This window comes from Patagioenas fasciata, chromosome 16 (genome assembly GCF_037038585.1).
Source record: "Patagioenas fasciata isolate bPatFas1 chromosome 16, bPatFas1.hap1, whole genome shotgun sequence".
Taxonomy (NCBI): Eukaryota; Metazoa; Chordata; class Aves; order Columbiformes; family Columbidae; genus Patagioenas; species Patagioenas fasciata.
In genome coordinates this window covers 9,985,563-10,005,000 of record NC_092535.1, presented here as the reverse complement: position 1 = coordinate 10,005,000, position 19,438 = coordinate 9,985,563, and the positions used below count along the sequence as shown (strand labels likewise).

Below are 19,438 nucleotides of genomic sequence, written 5' to 3'. Positions count from 1 at the left end.
TATTTGCCTCCTTGTGTAGACGCAAAGCCCAGATGACATTCCTGCGGATCAGCAGACAATCCTCCTTCTGAAAACACACCATTAGTTTCTACCCGTTATTCTTCTGCCTGTCAATGGGTTATTGATCCAAGAAAAGATCTTGCACCATTTTCATATTTCATTTACTCACAGAGAATTATGCTAGAGGTGAGCGTGGGAAACTTCAGAATTATTTATTTGGGTGCATGTCAGATGAGACATGTTTACTCAGCCAAGCGTTTACTTCCAAGCCTCTGCACTGCAGGAGTGTGTGTGGTGGGGAAATCACTGCTTTAACTCCAGTTTTCTGAAAAGACTTACGTACATATCTACATATCTGCTGTTCAGTTCTGTTTGAAGACAGTACATTTAATTTCCTTACAGATTTCTCTGTTAAACTGCTGCTGCAACATCCATAATCTGGGTATTTCAGAGCTACTAATGAGTTTCTTCTCACAGCAGCCTTGCACCTTGAGGGAGCTGCATCCCACCCTCCCTCCCAGGCCCAGCAAGCGGGGCCGGCGGAGCAGCCGCAGGCGTCCCGAGGAGGAGCTGAGCTTGCAGCCAGCAGATTGAACCCGGTACATTTCATGTATCTATATAATTTAAAATTTATTTTTTATTTTTAGGTTAAAACTACATCTAAGTTCCCAAGCACAACTCCAGCACACGCAACACAGATAGGCAATTGTACAGCAGAGCCTGCTCAGCCCCCGGGCAGAGCACGCCGGGCGCACAGCCATCTCTGGGGAGTTGTCCCATAAAGATATCAAAGTCCTTCTGAACACAAGCAAAATGACTTTCCAAAGGGTCAGAAAGGGCTGAACTCTCCTGGGCCTGAACTGGGCAAGAAAAAGACACATCCCTACCAGAAATACAATCCCCCTGTGCAATTCCAGGTCTCTGCTCCGAATCCTAGTGGAGACAGAGAAGCGATAGATGTTCTTTCTGCAGGGGCTGTGACCAAGGGGCCCCTCGGGCCCTTCCCAGGCTTGCGGCTGCCCCGGGGGAGCAGTGACACCCAGAAGCCAGTGCAGGAGAGCGCAGCTGCGGAGCCCGCGTTCCACACGCCCGCCTGCTGGCGCAGGAGCCCGACTCCAGCTCTCCCGGATTAAAAACACGAAGGCCACACGATGTAAACTGCTGCCTGACCTGAATTCACACGGTTAGCTCACGTTTTCAGAAGGCAATATAAAAAAACCTGAATGGACACTGCCTAGCAAGACTTCAGCCAGATGAAGGATTATCCTGCAGCCAGCAGTTAAAACCTGAGGCTGGAGGAATACGTGAGCTCTCGTTCACGCAGCACAGATGCCACAGCAAGGCCTGGGCTGCAGAGTCCAGGAGCATGGACAAAGGGAAGCCAATACGAGAGAGAAAACGGCAGCGCTTGCTCTTTGCCAGGTATCAGTGTCCTCCCTGCAGGTCCTCAGGTTGGCTGGTGGTTTACAAAACCCGTTACTACAACTGAGACAGGTTCTTTTCGACACGCTGGCTCATACAGCTTTTAGCACTGGAAGGTGCTATAGGAAACTGTGGCACACATGGCCCAGCTGAGTTACAGCCCCAGGTCTGCATCCAAATGAAAATCCCTTTCCTTGCACAACTATGAGCCCAAGGGTCCTACCGTGCTGCCACACTGAGCTGAAGGTGTCCCGTGTGCTGCCCCGCTGCCACCCACGCTGCTGATCCACGCTCTGGTCAAACCTTGCACACTGCCCACCTACAGTACAGTTCCCCAGATCTGTGTCTCTCCCGGCTCCCTGCATGCTCTTCCTGCCTTTACCTTCATTCTCGGTGTTTTGTTTCCTCTTTTTCCTGGATTTTGAGTTCTTCTTGTTTTTCAGATCCACAAGCTCCTTGATGCGCTGGACAACTGAAAATTCAAAAGAGGCTCTGGATTAATAATGTGGAAAGATAAAATACTAAAGCCCAGAGCCACCCTTAGACATGGCAGCCAGTCTAACTTCAGCACGAGGTCTGCTCAGGACAGGTCCTGCGCCACAGCAGCTCCACACACACCCATGAGGGGCCCAGAACATCATTCGATGTCTCCAAATGGTCAAATAATTGAGAAGGGGCTCACACCTAATAAAACCTACTGCCCAAATACCAGCAGGAGGAACAACCCACTCGCATAGTTCCGATTACTCCTCCTGGTGCTGGCAGGAGGATCCCTGATTCCTGGGCCAGGCGCAGCTGGAGGGAATGGTTTTGGGGAGAACTGACAGGGATTTAGGATCCTCATGAAAACCCAAACCAGAGCTGCACATCTGGCGGTTCAGGGAAGGAGCCCCACGTGAAAGCTACAGGCACGAAAGCAAAAGGTGGAGGTTGGCACTGTCCCACTGCCACCACAGGGCCCGCTCCACCGCCACCCTCGCAGCTGCGGGGCTTGACCTGCACCAAGGCACAGCCAGCACTGCTGCACCAGTGACAGATCAGCCAGTAAAGCAATAAATATTCTCTCCAGCCTGGCACTTGGTTTTTTTTTTTTTTAACAGGACACAATAGCAATATAAAATTGCAGTGATAATTGAATATATGCTGGGCTGATCCCCAAGGCTTCTGAAAAACAGATAAATCACATCTATTCACACCAAAAGCCAGCAACTTTCAGGATCCATGACTATTTGCCAAGCTAAGGCCTGTTTGTAGTGTTTGCAATGGCTCCCATAAAAAAATCGGTATTAACATGTTTGGTTTGGGGTTTTTTTGCCTGTTTTAAGGAACTTTGAAGTAAACTGTGTCTTCAGAGAACCCACAGAAACTCTGCCCTTGGCGAGTCCAGCTCAGCTCTTCTCAGTGCTGCCCTTGCCATGCTGGTGGGTGAGATGAGCACAGTCCAGGCTGACATTTCTTTGCCAGACCCAGGTGAGAACTGCAGGGAGATGAGCTGGTGGCAGCTCCATCCCACCGAGGGAGGATGAACCTGACCAAGACACGCTGCTCTCACAGACAGAAACCACAGCACTGGCTGGTGATAACCTGTGCTTTTAAAGACTAGAGAAGCCTGGGTAAGTGGTACAACCCACAAGAACGCTGCTGGGGACAGAGCAGGTGTGCATGAGACACTTACTGTTTTCATCACTGTCAAGGTGGCGATAAATGTAACCTTCCAGATAAGACTGAAATTTGGGTGATGGGGAGAAAAAAGCCAGACTGATGGCCATCAGTTCCCAGCCCCAGGCCAGACTTCGATAGCACGTATTATCCGTTGTCTGCCGGATCAGTTGGATGTAGAGCTCATCCCGTAAACCTTGCATGCTCCAGCACTTGGTGACCGTGACCAACGCCACGTGATTCCGGTCCATGCGAGTCTGACGATCTCCCATGTAGCTCTGCACCAGTTTGAACATCTCACACGCCTCTTTTTTGATGGTGCGGTTGCTAGTGATGAGCATCGGCTTCTTAATAGAGCCACCGTTCCAGGACAGCATGTTGGAGATGGAGATCCTCCGGCGGAAGATGCCCTGCGTGTGCATGTTGAGGTTTTTAGAAGCCCAGTCTGCCATGCTGCTCTGCGAGATGGGTTTCCGCAGGGTGCTGTAAGGGAAGTGGTACCCCACACAGCTGCCAGGCTGGCTGCCGCTCTCCTGCTTGGGGTCCAACTCGATTGTCCCGGGCTGCAACAGAGAACAAACGTGTTAAAAGCAGCTTAGATGACTCCTTACCCTGCCAGGAAAATTACCAACAGCGAGACATGAAGCAACTAGGAACTGCAAAGTAGGGAATCTGTACAAAACATGATTTTGTGCGGAATCAGTGGCTGACGACTGGAGTTTGCAAGAGCCTGGCTGGCACAGCCGCACATTGGTGCTGCCGCTAAGGGAAGCGTTGGGACACGGAGCAACAGTCTGAGTGTCCGGGTTGTCCCAGAGCAGCAGCGCAGCCCCGGGGCACCAGGCACACCCTGAGGAGCCACGTTCCTCCCGCTCTTCACCTCTCAGTTCCTGTGGAGCCACCGGAGCCCAAGAGGCGGGTGGGGAACACCCGGAGGTGGCAGAGACTAACCAGCCACAGCACTACTAGCGCTGCTTCCTTCTCATCTTTACCCTTTGCGGCCCTACAATCCCACAGCTGGTTCCTGCCCTTACTATTGTTCCAAGTTCTAGAAAGGAAAAAAAAACCCAAAGCAGACAAAACCAAATCAACATGGTTAACAACCAACAGGAGCTGCTGAGCTTCGTGCAGCCTGTGCCTGGAAAGCCCCTGTGTTGACGCATTGCAAACATTTATCTCAATTCCACCATGACCTTCCTAACAGAGATACTGGCCAGACACACAAATGGGACAGGAGAAGGCAAGAGCATGAGCACAGCTATTTTGGTGGCAAGGCTGTCACGCAGGTAGGATGAAAATGAATCAAAATGAAATCAGAATTGTTCGCAAGCACTGGGTTGTTTTTATTGCTCAGAGAAGCCAGGACGGCAGCTCCCAATGCAGCCTGCGGTGATCAAACTTGTTTGCTCCAGAGACAAGGGCACTGATCACAAGTTCGCAGAGATAAGCAGCAGAGACAAAGCTCTTCCTTTACATGCAGCCCTTGTCCACCCTTCTTTCCCAGTGATCACTACGGATAACTACATAATTAGAGCTTTAGTAGTACTGATCCCAAGAAAATGATGTGTAATAACTACTTGTGAGAATAAGACACTTGTTTTGCCCATCAGAATTCTCTGGTTTGGATGGAAGTGGCAGCCTGGGACACATATTGAACTCCCAACAAGTTGTTTTAGGAAACAGACCTTTTTGTTAGACTTGAAATGTCCACATATAGCAACTAACAGCTAAACAGCCCACACTTCACTTTGCGTTCTCCAAGGAGATCTCTAGCAAGCAGGAAAAAGCCAAAGAAGATAATCTTGAGGTCTCTGGGTTTTAAAGGAAGACAGAGAGATAGAAATGCTGCAAATTTGGTTTTGCGGTGGAAAAAGTGCTACAAAACATGCATTTTCCTTCTTTGCAGATCACCTTTAACTTGAATGCGACCCCCTGTTATGGTCCTGCCCTACAGCCAACCCCAAATATACTCGTTAGTTCTTAGAGCAAGTCAGTGTTTACTTCTCCAGAACGAGGACCTGCTGAACCGAGGACAGAGGCTTGTGCCACCCAGCCCTTGGCTGTGTCCCCCCCGCGGCTGAGGGGACGAGCTCCCATCACACCGCACCGCTCACTGCCAGCCTGGGGCCCAACCGCTTCTCCCGCTTTCCTACTTCACTATGTTCTTAATGCCTCGAGCTACCCCTCTGCCTCCTCGCTCTCTCGGAATTCACCCTGCCCGCAGTTCTCTGCCATCTCCATCCTTGCTCTCCTTCAATCCACATTCCACACCCTGGGCTGGTTTTCCTCCTGCCACCCTGATGGCTCCGTCAGCGTGTTTGGTACTTCTGAGGATCCACCTCCTCACACTCCCTAGAGGTTCAACAGGCTCTTGGTTCTCTCCTCTTCTCTCTCTCTAGAGCTTATCTCTCAGATCTTGTTCACACAACTACCCAGCTATTACCTTTGTGCTGACAGTCCACAGCCACTTCTGCTCAGCCTGTCCTGGAACTTGTGCCCACCCTCCTCAGCTAATGAATTTCCTTGTCTCCTGATTCCCTCTCCATCACACAGGCCCAGCGCAGGGCTCTGCTGCTGACTCAACACACATGCTGCCATTTGCAGGTGAGGCAGCAATTTTGCTGCAATAATCTCTGCAGCCTCATTCCCTCCTCACTTGGACTCTCATATCTCAGAGTATTTCTGTAAACAGAGTATTTATCTATTGACTCATTGCATTTACCACTACATCCATCTCCTTACACTGTATTCTCCTTCTCCATCCTTCCACTCACGAGTTATTCTTCATTTCGAAGGCCTATACCCAATCCACCATCTCTTGTGCATAATCAAGACATGAAGTCTCAGCTCTCCTCATCAATGCAATGAGGTCCAACATATCCTGAGGAGCGGGCAGCGGTCTTCCAAAATCTCTAAAGAGGCTGTGAAATCAAGTTGCTGAACTGTAACATGTAAGTCACGTAAACTCAAGCTGGCCTCATGCCTGAAAACTGGGAAACACGAGGACATGAAATCAGTTTTAAAAAGGGTTTCAGGCAAAAGCAAGGCACTATCGATCAGCAGTGACAATGAAAAGGTGAATGCACACACATGAATCTGATGCAGCAGGGAGGTGTCAGCCTGGTTTTTAGAGAAAAGTTACACCCCACAGGTCTGCTGGAGCAGTTTGAGATGGTCAAAGAGCTTTGCCAAGTTTCTTCATGAAAGGTCAGGGACTACCAAACAGGCGAAAAGACAGAACAAAGGGTTAGAATCAATAGTCAGTTCTCAGGCTGGAGGATCGTTATCAGATGCACAGCCTCAAGCTGTTCAGCAGGAGTCAAATAATCGGAAGACCGAAGGGAAAAAGGACAAAACCTTTCCAGAATATAGAATGTAGAACCTAAAACTGAACTAAAACCATGAAACAGGAGGCTCCTTCAAATCCAAATAGAAGAAAAGGTGGCAAACTAACTTCTGTGTTAGAAAGAAAAAACACTTGTGTAGGCACACTAATAGGCTTGAAAAAAGTTATTTCCAACAAAAGTCACTGCCACCGGTTTTCTGAATATTTCCATTTGATGCTCAGGAATGGTCAGAAGGGAGAACAGAATACAAGGGACTGTCAGAAAGATAGAGGAAAAAAGAGAAAATGCTGCCATGTGGCCATGGAAATCCTGACCCTGTGTCCTGCACAGCCCAGCGCAGAAAGGCCCCGGGGGGCAGGGGCTGTCAGAGCAGCGTGAGCACCGGTAAAACGATCAGGCAGCAGATTTACCCAAATAACACCACCGAGCTACCTGCAGCACAGAGGGCTCGCTGGACATGAGCCCCTCTGCCATCCCCCCCCTCTCCCAACACTGACATGGGGTGTCCCCCTGCACAGCGGGGATGTGCTGTGACCCGTTCGCTGTTGTGCTCTGCCCAACGGCCCAGCAAAGGGCTGCGACTGAACCCACGGCAGGGGGTACCTGGGAGGAGTGGCGTGTCGCATCTGACGAAGCCAAACTTGTCTGGCTGGTCACGTTCTTTTCTAAAGAATCTATTTTCTCAAAAGTCCTCTTCTGCCTCACTGTGTCCTGCGGAGCAGCCACATCGTGGGGAACACTGCCCCTGCTCTCCAGGCCTTGTCTGTACAGAGACCTGTTACTCGCCGAGATGTCGTCCCTGGAGCTCCGGCTGACGCACTTTTTCAAGTGTTCGGACTGAAATCGGACTTTGCAGCTCTCTGCCGGGATGCCGCTCTCCAGACTCTGAGCGTCGAGGCTGGCTTTGCTTCCCCTGCACGCCGCTGACCTGCCCACCACCGCGCGCATCTCGGCGATCAGCTTATCGTTCAGAGCTGTGAGCTCGCTGCTGCTGCCCACGGAGCCAGGTCTGCCCTGACCTGTCCCTTGCCTCCTTCCTTTCCTTTTTCTCAAACTTGGAGAAGGGCCGGTCGAATAACCAGAATCCTGATGGCTTACAGCAGTTGGGTACTCTTGAGTTTGCAGGCTGTTCTGCCGGCTGTGGTGGGCTCCCATGTTCTTGAGGACGTTGGCTTCCAAGATCCTCCAAGACTGCTTGAAGCTGTCCTTTGAAGCGAGCTGACCAGGCAGTTTAGCAGGGGCATCAGCTGTTGCAGCAGGAGAGTGGGAGAGCTTGGCCGACTGGTCAATGTTGACCATGTGTTTTATATATTCCCTGCCAGCCGGGCTGTATTCAGTGGCAGAGGGATTTCTTGCATGCTTCTTTGCAGCCTGCTGCTGTGCCATACCTGGGTGCTGTAACAATTTGGTTGGTTGCAGTTGCTTTTTTAAGCTATTGCTTGGCGACCTTGGAGGAGACATCCCACTCATACTGACGCTTTCAGTGTCCATATCTACCGGTGGCTCGTCATAAATCGGAGATTCTAAAGATGGCTCATCATAGATAGGTGCAGGGGAGGCGTACTTGGGGGACGCAGGCTGGGGGGTTCCTGCCTGGCTCCTCGGAGGTGTTGGAGAAGTTGGACCATTCATCAGCACTATGCAAAACCCACCATTCTCCGTCTTCTTGATCTGCATAGACTGCTTGGTTTCTCCCGCAGGCAATTGCTTTGAGACTGCAGGGCTCTGTGCTGTGGACTGAGGCTGAGCATATACGGCTGGTTTCGGAAGAGATTTTTGGCTGTTGGCCTCTGGAGCAGCCTGCAGGTGCAGCGAACTGTTTGAGGAGCTCTGTATCTGTCGCAGACTGTTCACTTTGACCAACATGGCTGCTTTCGTGCCTGGCAGAGGCTGCCAGTGGGTAGGAGTCTCCCTAAAGGAAGAAAGATAAAAAAACAGGGAATGATTTAAGAATTATGTTAACTGAAGTATCCTTTACTTCTACCCACATACCAGATTGTTAGTCTCAAAGTGCCTGGACATTCCTTAGCCAGTTACATCAGCTCCTCCTTGTTTTTTCCTGGAGATCCCCCTTCCCAAAACAGAAACACATCATTGTTACACACATGATAAAGTTCTGAGTCATGAACAGCATGACGAGATGAAACAAGTTCATCATATTATAACCTGTCTGGTATCAGCAGCACGAGATAAGAACCAGCCTACGCTTCCCAGGGCTCATTAGCCAGCAGGGCACCCAGAACAACCAGCTGAACACCAGTAAGCTATTCTGCATCACTCAGGCAGTGAGCTGGAAAACATCCCCAAGTGTCCACCTTTGGAAAGTCAAACTATGATGATAGTCCTTCCAGACCACATTATTCTTTTGACCTAAGTTTCCAAATGCATGTTTATTTTGCAGAAAAACCCACAAGGTCTATGGGAGGTGTACGGGGCTGGATGTCCTCAGCTCACAGCACGTGTTCTACTCGACACAACCCACCAAGCCCCTCTGTAGGGCATCATCCCAGCCCGGTCCACATGCCCTCAGCTCTGGTTCCCTCGGCCAAACCTGCTGGCCCTTCTCAGGCCTCATGGCTGTGAACTCCCCTCTGCTGGGAACACCCTCTGACCTGTGGGGGTACTGGGGATACACCACGACCCACTGCAATGGCGGGAGGTGTTCCCGTAACACCTTCACAGCCACTTTGCTCTATTTGAACCTTACCTCTTGTTCTCCATCCCGTGCCACTGACCCGTCCTGCACAGCCCCTGTACAGGTGGACAGACCCACCTCCACACCGCGCCCAGAGCCGCCTCTCGGTGACATTACCCCCTGCGTGTGCCTTCCCCACCAAGCCCCAAGACATCCAGACATCCCAACCTTCCTGTGCTCTGCTCCTGCTCTCCAGAGACCTCTCACCTGTGGTCCCAGCCCCCCGTTCAGCACGGTTTCCCTGGGGTGCTCTGCCTGTCCCCCATGGCTCTCCCACCGCGGGGTGTCTCTGCACACCCCTGCTCTCCCCACACCCCACTAGGACACGTCTGCCCCACAGCAGCAGTCCCACATCACTGTGGGTGCCCCATTTCACCTGCTCCCCTCCCAGTCACCTGCCCTGCACCCAATATCCCACATCCACTCCCAAAAGCTGCACTCCCCATGGGGTGGTGTGCCCCCTCCCCATCCACTGCTTACCGTATTTTTGGCAAAACATGCTGTCCGAGAGCACCGCGCTGCTGTGAACACCCTCGGCACAGCGGTGCGGGGAGGGGCGCGGGTGAGGCCGGCGTGCCTGGGCGCAGGGGCTGGCTCCCCACCAGGGTCCAAAGGCCCCAGCACCCTCTGGCCGCCCTGTGCTGCACCCCGGCTCTGCAGGGCCCGGCTCCTTCTCCACCACGCACGGCTCTGCCTCCTGCAGCTCCCCAGCTACCGGAGAGGGGTGGAGAAAGGGCCACCATCCTCTGCTTCTCATCCTGGGGTGCCCCTTGCTCCAAGGACTTCCCCCAGTATCTCCCCCTAAGGCATTAAGGGTTTTATTTTAATGGAGCTCCTGACACTACTTCAAGATGGAGATGCCGCCGCTGCGAGCAAAGACTGTCCCCAGCCATCGCCTCCTGCTCAGTGTCACAGCCTGGGACTGACGTGAGCCCTGTCCCAACACTGAGGGATTTGGTGTTGGCCTCCCTCCACCTGCCCAGGCTGTCGTCCCTGCTCTCCCCATCCCGTTTGCCATCAGTAGCTTGTCCTCTGTGCTTCTTCCTGGAGGTGTGATGCCTGGAGCACGGGGTGACCGCCAGCGGTGCCACACGAGGACGTGGGCAGGGAACAGCCAGCGATAACAGCAGGATGGGGGTGACATTCCTAAGGACACGCAGCCCTGAACCCAGCAGTGTCCCTGCCGGGGGTCACAGGGACTGGTCCTCACACCCGTGTGTCCCTCCCACACGCGGCCAAGCCCTGATCCCCAGAGCAGGCGCTGCTGAGGACCCAGTTGTTTCTCCAAGAGCTCCTGGACTAAAAGGAAGAACCAGAGCAGTAACATTCGGTAGGCTTTGAAATGAGCATTTCTAACACCCCTCCACCTACCCCTCCACTCAGCTGTACCAGCAGCTTATTTCATGGCAGGGAAGTGAGACTGGCAAAAAGCCACATCAAGGACAAGCAGGACCTGTGCTGCCCCAGTGCCACTGCGGGCAGAGGGAGCCAAACTCCAGCCCAGCCGTGGCCACTACGCTCCTTCTGACCAGGAGATTTGTAAGTGAATGAGATGGAGAAGTGAAACCACCAAACGTGTGCCATATCCCACTTTGCCTGTCAGTCTAATTTTGGGCACAATGTGCCATCTCCAGCCTCCCCAGCAGCTGGAGATCAGAGGAAAGAGGCACCACCACAGAGAAGACAAGGCTTTTTTGAAAGGACCATTTCCACAGCCATGAACAATCTCCTGTGGCCGTGTCTGGATACAGCTTTGCTCAACCCCATCCCCAGGCCGTTGAAAAGACCAAGCAGAGGAGAACGGGGAGTTCCTGGCTTCCCAGCATGGAAAAAGGTTCAGCCTTGTCCTCCTGAGCAGTGAAAGCCCTGACGGAAAGCAAAGCCAGCGGTGCAGAAATGTCCCAACGTGGCCTCTCAGCTGTGCTCTTCAGCCACCAGCAGCAGAGACCCTGCCGAGTCCCTCGAGATGGTTCCTTCGAGGAATGCTTTCAAGCAGCTCCAATATAAACACCAGGACCCGGCGCTGGCTTTCCCAGCCCGCACCCAGCTCCAGCAGGCCCAGCGGATCCGGCAGCTCTTCCCAGGCTCCAGAGCTCCATTGTTTGCTCTTCCCTCCCAGCAGCCTAGAGAAACAGCCTTGCACCTCAGCTCTGCCCTTCCCAGCAGTCGCTTTCCTGGTGCTGTGACAGAGGCGAATGAACAGGGATGTTTGTGTTTCAGCGGCGCTGCTGCCGGTGCCCACACTTGAGGCAGGGATGGAGACCCCACCCAAATCAGGTCTGCACGGCACCAGGAGAGCTCTGCAGGCACACGCAAAGCACATTGTGTTTGTGTGCCCTGCCCCAAGGCCAGCTGCATAAGATGGAAACAAGCCTGTAAGAGGAATCCTGATGGTGTTTCTTGTCAAGTTACAAGGAACTTAATACTGGCGTTACTTACACTGGGTCTTGAGAGACGTAAGCCCTTGATGAGGCAAACCAGACTTGGAAGAGGCAGAGGAACCCTCATAGCCACCTTCACAGGTCACACACCTCTTCTAACACACTGCTCTGGCATGGTAGGGCCAAGGTACTTCACCCTCCCAGCCCAGGATGCTGAGCCGTGGGGAAGGGGGTGAAGAAGGGGACAGGCAGCAGAACCTACTGCCCAGCAGAAGAGACCCACACCTTTCCTGTCCTGGGGGACAGCTGTGCCTGGGGATGGTGTATATCTACCTGGAGGACGCGGAGATGCATCATTATCACAAGAGGAAACCCCACTCTGAAATAAGTCCCTGACCCTGGGAGAAGCACAGGAAGAGAAGGGCTGGTCCGCAGAGCCAGCAGGGCTGGGGACGGCAGAGCCCACTCGCACCCTGACCAGCAGCGTGCCCGGCCAATGGTACCTGGGGTGGATTAGAAGGGGGTGGTCAGTAGGTCAGAGAGGTTCTCCTGCCCCTCTGCTCTGCCCTGGGGAGACCACACCTGGAATATTGTGTCCAGTTGTGGCCCCTCAGTTCCAGAAGGACAGGGAACTGTTGGAGAGAGTCCAGCGCAGCCACCAAGATGCTGAAGGGAGTGGAGCATCTCCCGTGTGAGGAAAGGCTGAGGGAGCTGGGGCTCTGGAGCTGGAGAAGAGGACACTGAGGGGGGACTCATTCATGGGGATCAATATGGAAAGGGGGAGTGTCAGGAGGATGGAGCCAGGCTCTTCTCAGTGACAACCAGTGACAGGATAAGCGGTAGTGGGTGCAAACTGGAACACGAAAGGTTCCGCTTGAATTTGAGAAGAAACTTCTTGATGGTGAGGGTGGCAGAGCCTGGCCCAGGCTGCCCAGGGAGGTTGTGGAGTCTCCTCTGCAGACATTCAAACCCGCCTGGACACCTTCCTGTGTAACCTCAGCTGGGTGTTCCTGCTCCATGGGGGGATTGCACTGGATGAGCTTTCCAGGTCCCTTCCAACCCCTGACATTCTGGGATTCTGTGAAAAGAAGGATTAAATCCCTTCCCCCCAGCTCTCTGTAGCATGTGCTTGTAGAAGGCCCCTTTTTGGGATCACGCTGGTCTCTCCTGGCCTCTCCATCTATCATGGGATGACAAACATGAAGGGAAGAAAAACAAAACTTTTGTACTGCCCTTAAAGAGAAAAGCAAAACCATCTTGGGTGAAGGTACCTATAAAGATGTCAAATGCTACCAAGAGCACTCAACGTACTTGCCCTCTGTTTATACAGCTGTATCCCTGCTCTGGGAAGGAAGAGGACACACTTGTGTTTGTCTTTGAAGAACAACGCAGACAACAGAGCTGACAAGCTTGGTGTGCTTTTGCTGTTACTAGACCAGACACCCCAGTAAGGGCATTAGATCCCACCTGGGAACACTTGTTTTGGGCTCAGCTCTTTGCTCACCATTTTACGAGCTAACAAAAGGCAAGAAATCTCTCCTTGGGTGTCAGATGTGGGTAGGGAAATCATTCTCCACGCTATAACCGGACATGCAACCCCTGCTCACAAACAGCAATGATGACACATGATGGATGTGCAAGGAAACAGCACCCAGCCTCCTGCTTCCAAGAAAGCAGCTTCCACAGGGAAACGCTGTTGACTTATGGGTGTGAGGGTCTGGAAGAGCCTGGCATTTCCGAGCAGCCTGTCAGCTCCCAGCAAGCTCCACTCACACCTTTCCCAGTACTTGCCTTTCAACTAAGCTTGTTGCATGCTCAAAGTGCCTCAAGATCACTGCAAAAACTTTGTATTGGGATGGAGGAGGATGTCTTCCCACTCCCCTTCCCTACAGGAGAACTTGCAGTGATGCCCAAGATGCTGCCTGGGACCAGCCTGGCTGCAAAGAAAGGTAAAACAAACCCTCCCCACGCCGTATCACTTCCCCGCCTCCCACACGAGGGTCCCACATGGGGTCCTCCCTGCTGAGTGGGCCAGAGAGCAGAGGGGTCAGAGCTGCCATCACTTATCCCTCAGACACAGCGTTCCCCAGAGTGAGGAAGAGGAGCTCACGTTCCCCTCCCGAGAGCAGAGTCAGAAATATTTTGGTCCCCGTGGAACTCAGGATACTTTGTGCCCTGTGTAAGGCTCTTGCACTTGCTCCTCTGGAAACACGTTGTTTGTCGGTGCCTGTCCCAGGTGCCCCAGAGTGTGGGGCTGTGGAGGGACAAGGAGGGGAAGCCAGTTGGCTCATGGCAAACCCCACGTGCCTGTGGCTCACCTGTGGTCACTGGTGTGGACTGGAGGGAACTGGGAGCTACTGGGGTTCAACATTTCTCAATGTTCAGGTTTCTCCCAGCAGAGCAGGGATCAACCTCTGGATGGGTCTGTAGCTCAGAGGGGCAGGAGCCACTGGAAACATCACAGGCTCCAGTAAAGCTCTGGGCTCTTTCTGGTGCACTTTATGTGCATCACCAGCGTTTTCCAGTCACACAGGACTGAAGTGAATACAGTAGCATCTCGCAAGTGCAGCAGACAAGTGGTAAACCTCAGTTCAGGGGGCTCTAGAGCATGTATTTTCCACAATCGCCCATCCTACACGGTTTTCATCACCTTGGTTTTTCTCTTCTTTTGCCACCAGCACCAGGCACACAGAGAAGCAACCGCAATCCAAACCCCAAGCTGTTAAGCCTGGCTCACTGCATGCCCAAACTGGGGACCAGGAGTGCTGGCATGGATGGCAGGAGAGCCGGGCTCACCTGAGCTCTGCTCCGGCCCTTGGGGGAGTCACTTCTCAGTGTGACCCAGCCCCGCGCTCTGCACGGCCTCCCTGGCTGCTGGCACCACGTTCTGCAGGGCAGGATGATGCCCAAACAGGGCAGGAGGAGGCAGGGCAGCCCCAGGCAGTGCCCCAGGTGGACAGGCTGGCCTCACAGAGACTAGAGAGGAGATACTTTTGTGCAGTTGAAGCTGGCAAAGTTTCAATAAAAAAAAAAAAAATAACAAACCCGATTGTTGTCAGACTGGTTTGTGTGTAAGAAAATCTCTTAGCCAAACAAAATAGCATCCCATTATTGTTCTTTCATTTCAGGCTTGATGTGAGCAAATAACTGTGCCCAGGAGCTCTGTCCCTGCAGCCCCATGTCCCACCCTGGCCAGAGCTGTGAGTACACGGAGGCAGCTGAGCGAGCAGGGAGGGAAAGAGCCAGAGCAGCCAGGGTCACCCACACCCTGAGCAGCCAAATCCCTTGCACGGCAGCTCAGCCGTCCCAGCAAACCCCACAAGTGCCCAACAGAGCCCTCATCGGTGTGTTACTCTCCCACCCGTCCCTCTCCTTATATTTAGCACAAAGGGCTTTGGAGCAACTACTATCTTCTCGTGCGTTTTTATGGTGCCTCATGCAAATGCGGCCTGGCCCAGACCAAGCGGTACCGCAGAGGTGAAAGTAGACGGCTGTACCCCGGGAAGAGGGCAAGCGGTGGTGCCAGTGTCCTGGCAGCACTTTGCCCCTCTCAGGGCAACACAGCTTTCCAGCCCTTCTGCAGGGCAGCCAGCGCCTGCTGGCAACTGAAGCTGCCCATCGGATATAAACAGAGAAAGATACAGCTCTCCCTACCTGCCAGGGTCTTTCCTCTTCTCCGCGGCGCAGTCCCCCTTGCCCTTCTCCATCTCCTGCAGGAGGGCCATTTGGATGGGGGTGCTTCTGCCATCGCTGCTGGCGCTGCCCCGGTGCTGCCGGCCCCGGCAGTCGGGCTGGGAGCCGCGCTTCATGGCCTGGAGCTGCGCCAGGGGAACGATGTCGCAGCCCTGGGGCCGGTGCCACACCGTCTGCTGCGTGATGGCATTGTAGTAGTAGAAGCGGTTGTTGTTCTGGTCAAAGAGCTCCCACCACTGCTTCTGGTCCGACTGGCGCACCTTCAGGTTGGGAGGGGGCTCCCAGCCACACTCGCCGGTGGTCAGGTTGACGTACATCCGCTCCTGGGAGCGGGGCTCGATGATCTCCACCCAGTCTGAGCTGCGGGGACATGGAAGCCATGTTAGTCTGGGCCAGAGGCTCGAAGCAAATGGGTTGTTTGGGAGCCCTGTGGAGCTGCTGCCTCTGGGCCAAGCAGCACTGCTGCAGATCAAAGTGCTGCTCCGGGCCATTCAGTGATCTAACAAACTCAGCGGAAGATGACAGAAGGGTTTGAGATAGGGCTGAGCCAAAGCAGCAGCTCCCTGGCACAGGGAACAGGAGGTCACCCCCCCAGCCTGGCCCTGGTGTCAGCTCACACCACGCTCCAGCGTGGGACAAGTGACATGGGGCGGGCGAGCATCACCTGCTGATGCTCTGATAACTCCCATCGAGGGCTGGTGCGATGGCAGGAGTGCCGGCGCCTGGCGAGATGCACAGGGGAACGCGCTCTCGGGAGCTGGGCAGATCTGCAAAGCAGGATCTGCTCCTTTCAGGAGATACACCCTGCTGTTAATGCCACCTCCGGAGACCAAAGCCCTGGCTCCCGACAGGGCGGGCAGCCGGCCCATGTGAGCGCTGCCTGCCAGCTCACACACTGTGGAACGGGAGGGGACCTCTGGGGCACCCGGTCCCTGCTCGAAGCCCACACTTGCTTGATCAAAAGATAAATGCAAGGAAGTGACTGGTAGACGAGACCATTTCCATTGCAAGCTCTTCCCTCCTCCCTCAGCTGATGGGACAAGGCTCCTGGCCTCCCACTCTCCTCCTCTGCCCTGTGTTGGGGGAAGCTGGAGGAAGAGGATCCCATTTAACTCAGAGTATTTTTGTTATTAATAAAAGCCATGTGAAGAGGATGGGTCCTGGGCCAGAAAGGAGATCCTGCTGCACCCCCCCACATTCTGGGCTGCTGGTGGGTGGTTCCTGGGGGGGTCAGGGTGATGGCGGCAGCACCGCAGTGCCCGAAAGGGCAGCCTGGCCTGAGCCTTGCTGGCACGGTGTTGGGACAGGAGGTGTTTGCTGGCAGGGCAGCACAGCCCTCGGCTCTGCTCAGGCTTCCTGGGGAATGTCAATATGTCCTCTCCCACCAGGCAAACCTGGGAGGGGGTTTAATAGCACATCACAGCTCCCCGCTAGGAAAACCGCTGGTGTATTCAATGCTGAGCAGCCTGGTAGGCGCCCCTAAAATGCAGGCTCCTCCTTGATTCTTTGAGGATGCAAAATTGATGGGTATCATGTCAGTTCAACCCAAAATAAACCTGAATCGCGCCAAAAAGGTGCAATTCTCCTCATCACAACATCTACCACGCGATGCTGACCACGCAGCCTCACAATGGTCATTTGGGCTGACTGGAGACGCTCACCCAGGTAAAGGCCACTTTTTTTGCAGCACAGGTCCATTTTCAGCCAGATCAGCTCAGTCGGCCCAGGCTGACACCACCACAGCCGTTCCCAGCAAGCAGCTGAGAGCTGCACACTCTCCTTTCCCCAGGGCACCGACTCCTGCTGGGCTCCCACCACAGGGCACTGCCAGGAAAGCTTTGTGTCTAGAAAACGCTTTGCTGTTTGGTATTTTTTGGTCAAAACTGGATCAGTTCTCCTATTTGATTTCAGGTGCAACATGAAGAGCTGCACCAGCACCCCATGCCATGGCTCGGGGTGGGAGTTACAGAGCCAGCCTAATTATTTCCACATAGTTGCAATATCAAACCACAGGCACAGGAACAAATGGGCAAGGCACTGCCGGTATCAAGAGCATCGTCACCCACAAACAGGGCATGAAAGGGGAAAAGGAGGGCAACAGCAGAGCCCAGATGAGCAGGTCCACGGGGACAGCAGCAAAGAAGTGCAGGTAGGACAAGGAACTGGCAAAGAGGGTTCGGGGGACAGTTCAGAGGGGACACGAGAGGAACAGTGACCTCTGAGAACACCACAACTCTTCACAAGGACAGGCAGCCAGCAGGAAACGGGGCGCAGGGGACTGAAGAGGGGACTTAGACCAGGTGTCACACCTGCAGCTCGGGGGGGAGAGGCCGGTGCTGCTGCTGGAAGGTGGGGGCATGAAGGGCAGGGTGGGAGGAGAGCAGGCAGTGAAGAGGAACGCGGAACAGTGGGACCCTCCGCACCGAAAGCAACAGAAACACACACACAGATGAGCTTGGGAGAGAAGCAGGAGGTAGTTATGGAGTATTTGCTTGGCAAGGAAATAAACCAAAACCCTGCAAGACCCAGCTGAGCAATCAAGATGCAACTGAGTGTTCAACCTTCTTAGCATTCAAGAGCATGCTGGTTTTGATCTGTTTTGCCAACAAGCAGATTAGCAAAGCTCTGAAACACCAACGAGTCTACCAGCGCTGCTGCTCCTCCACAGAGAGGAGAGGTCAGCTATTTTCTCTTAAATGCAAGCTACTGAAAATAATGAATTCTTCTCATGGCACTTGGCCGCAACCGAGCGTGTGTTTCTAACTATAGTCTTCCGTTTTAACAAGCTTACATTTATCTTTGTGTGCAAAGACATGTAAGTGGCTGACTTGGGTTGGTGACCTCTTTGGTCTCCTTAAAGATTGAAGGGCTGAGGATGACTGAGGTGCAGTTTAAGCAGAGAAAAAAAATCTGCACAGAACACACTGAAATACCAAAGAGTTTGGTAGAATCATGTTCATATGTAAAGAACAAAAAGGAAAAGCAAAGAGCACATTCCTGGAGCAGGGCCAGCCCTGGGCTGCCACACAAGCCTTGAACATAACATCAGGAACTCTGGAAAGATGTGATAAACCCAGGATTGCAGAGAGATAAGACCATAACTTGGACATAAAGAAAATATTAATTCCAACTCCCTTTTGCAGGGTTAAAGAAGCAGTTTCCTGGGAATAGTTTGAATAATGCTCTTCCTGTCTGTCCCCTCAGCTCCCAGCGCTGGGTGACACAGCAGCCCCGGAGCGCACAGTGACACCTGGACCCCTGCGGTGGTTTCAGTCCATCTCACCTCTTAGGACTCAGCATCCCCAGGCACAGGAATCCCTGCAGGCCCACTCTGCAAACACGGACAGAACCCCCACGGCAGCCCAAGCGTGGGGACACGCAGCCCGTTGGCATCACGCCAGCTCCGGAGAACTAACCCGGTCACTGGAGCCTGCAACAGGGGGGAATTTCAACAAAATCCCTCCTTTCTTCCAAAAACAAACCCATTGTGCATCCTCCTGTATTGTCAAGAGATTTCAGGAGTTTCCTCTGTGTCCAGTGCAAATACACAAACACTTTCCATGCCTCCCAGCCTGTCAACAGTCCACGGCTCCAGCCGCTTGCCCCAGCAGCCTGAGCCCCACCTGCCTGTAAAGGCACTTGCCTTGGGGACGCTGATTTTTCGGAAGGGTGGCAGGGCCATGGAGCGACTCAGTCCCCAAGCACCAAGCTGCTGGGCAGGGGGAGGACACGTAGTGTAGCAGGCACACAAAAATCAGGAGAAGCATAGAGCTTTTTGTGCAGAATTGCAGCTGACATGGGCAGACAGGTTTGTTCCCACCTGAAGGCTCAGCCCCCGTAGGCAGCAGCTTGTTTCCCATCAAGTGTCGTAGGGTAGAGCAGGTAAGATGCGCTCTGTCCTGCCAGCCCCTGACACAGAGGTGCTCGACATTTGCAGACTTTGCTCCTTCAAAAACAGCTGGGGTCCCTCTGGCTGTCACTCATGCTTGGCAAAGCCTTGGGATTAAAAAATATATATATATTTTAAAGGGTATTTCAGCCTGCAAGAACATCCTGCTAGCATCTCCTGGTTAGATCTTCTCACGAAAACTACAAATGTTAGTGCAAGTCCAGGAAAGAATAAACTAGTTCCAACTAAAGAGAAAGGAGCAACACTAGAAATGGAAGGGACAGAAACAGAAAAGCCACTTGTGGGTAGACCTGAGAAACACCAGGAAGCGGAACAGCCGCTACTCCACGGC

General features: G+C 53.3%; 1 protein-coding gene across 1 annotated transcript in view; it reads right to left on the bottom strand.

The window, feature by feature from the left end:
- LOC136108100 (rho GTPase-activating protein 39-like) overlaps positions 1-19,438 on the bottom strand; it is a 54,082-nt gene that overhangs the window by 11,094 nt on the left and 23,550 nt on the right. Inside the window, exons 2-5 of the mRNA XM_065849616.2 lie at positions 15,159-15,557; positions 7,032-8,340; positions 3,098-3,644; positions 1,805-1,894 (exon numbers count right to left, since the gene is read on the bottom strand). Coding sequence (XP_065705688.2) covers positions 1,805-1,894; positions 3,098-3,644; positions 7,032-8,340; positions 15,159-15,557 — 2,345 coding nt within the window. The remainder of the gene's footprint in view (positions 1-1,804; positions 1,895-3,097; positions 3,645-7,031; positions 8,341-15,158; positions 15,558-19,438) is intronic.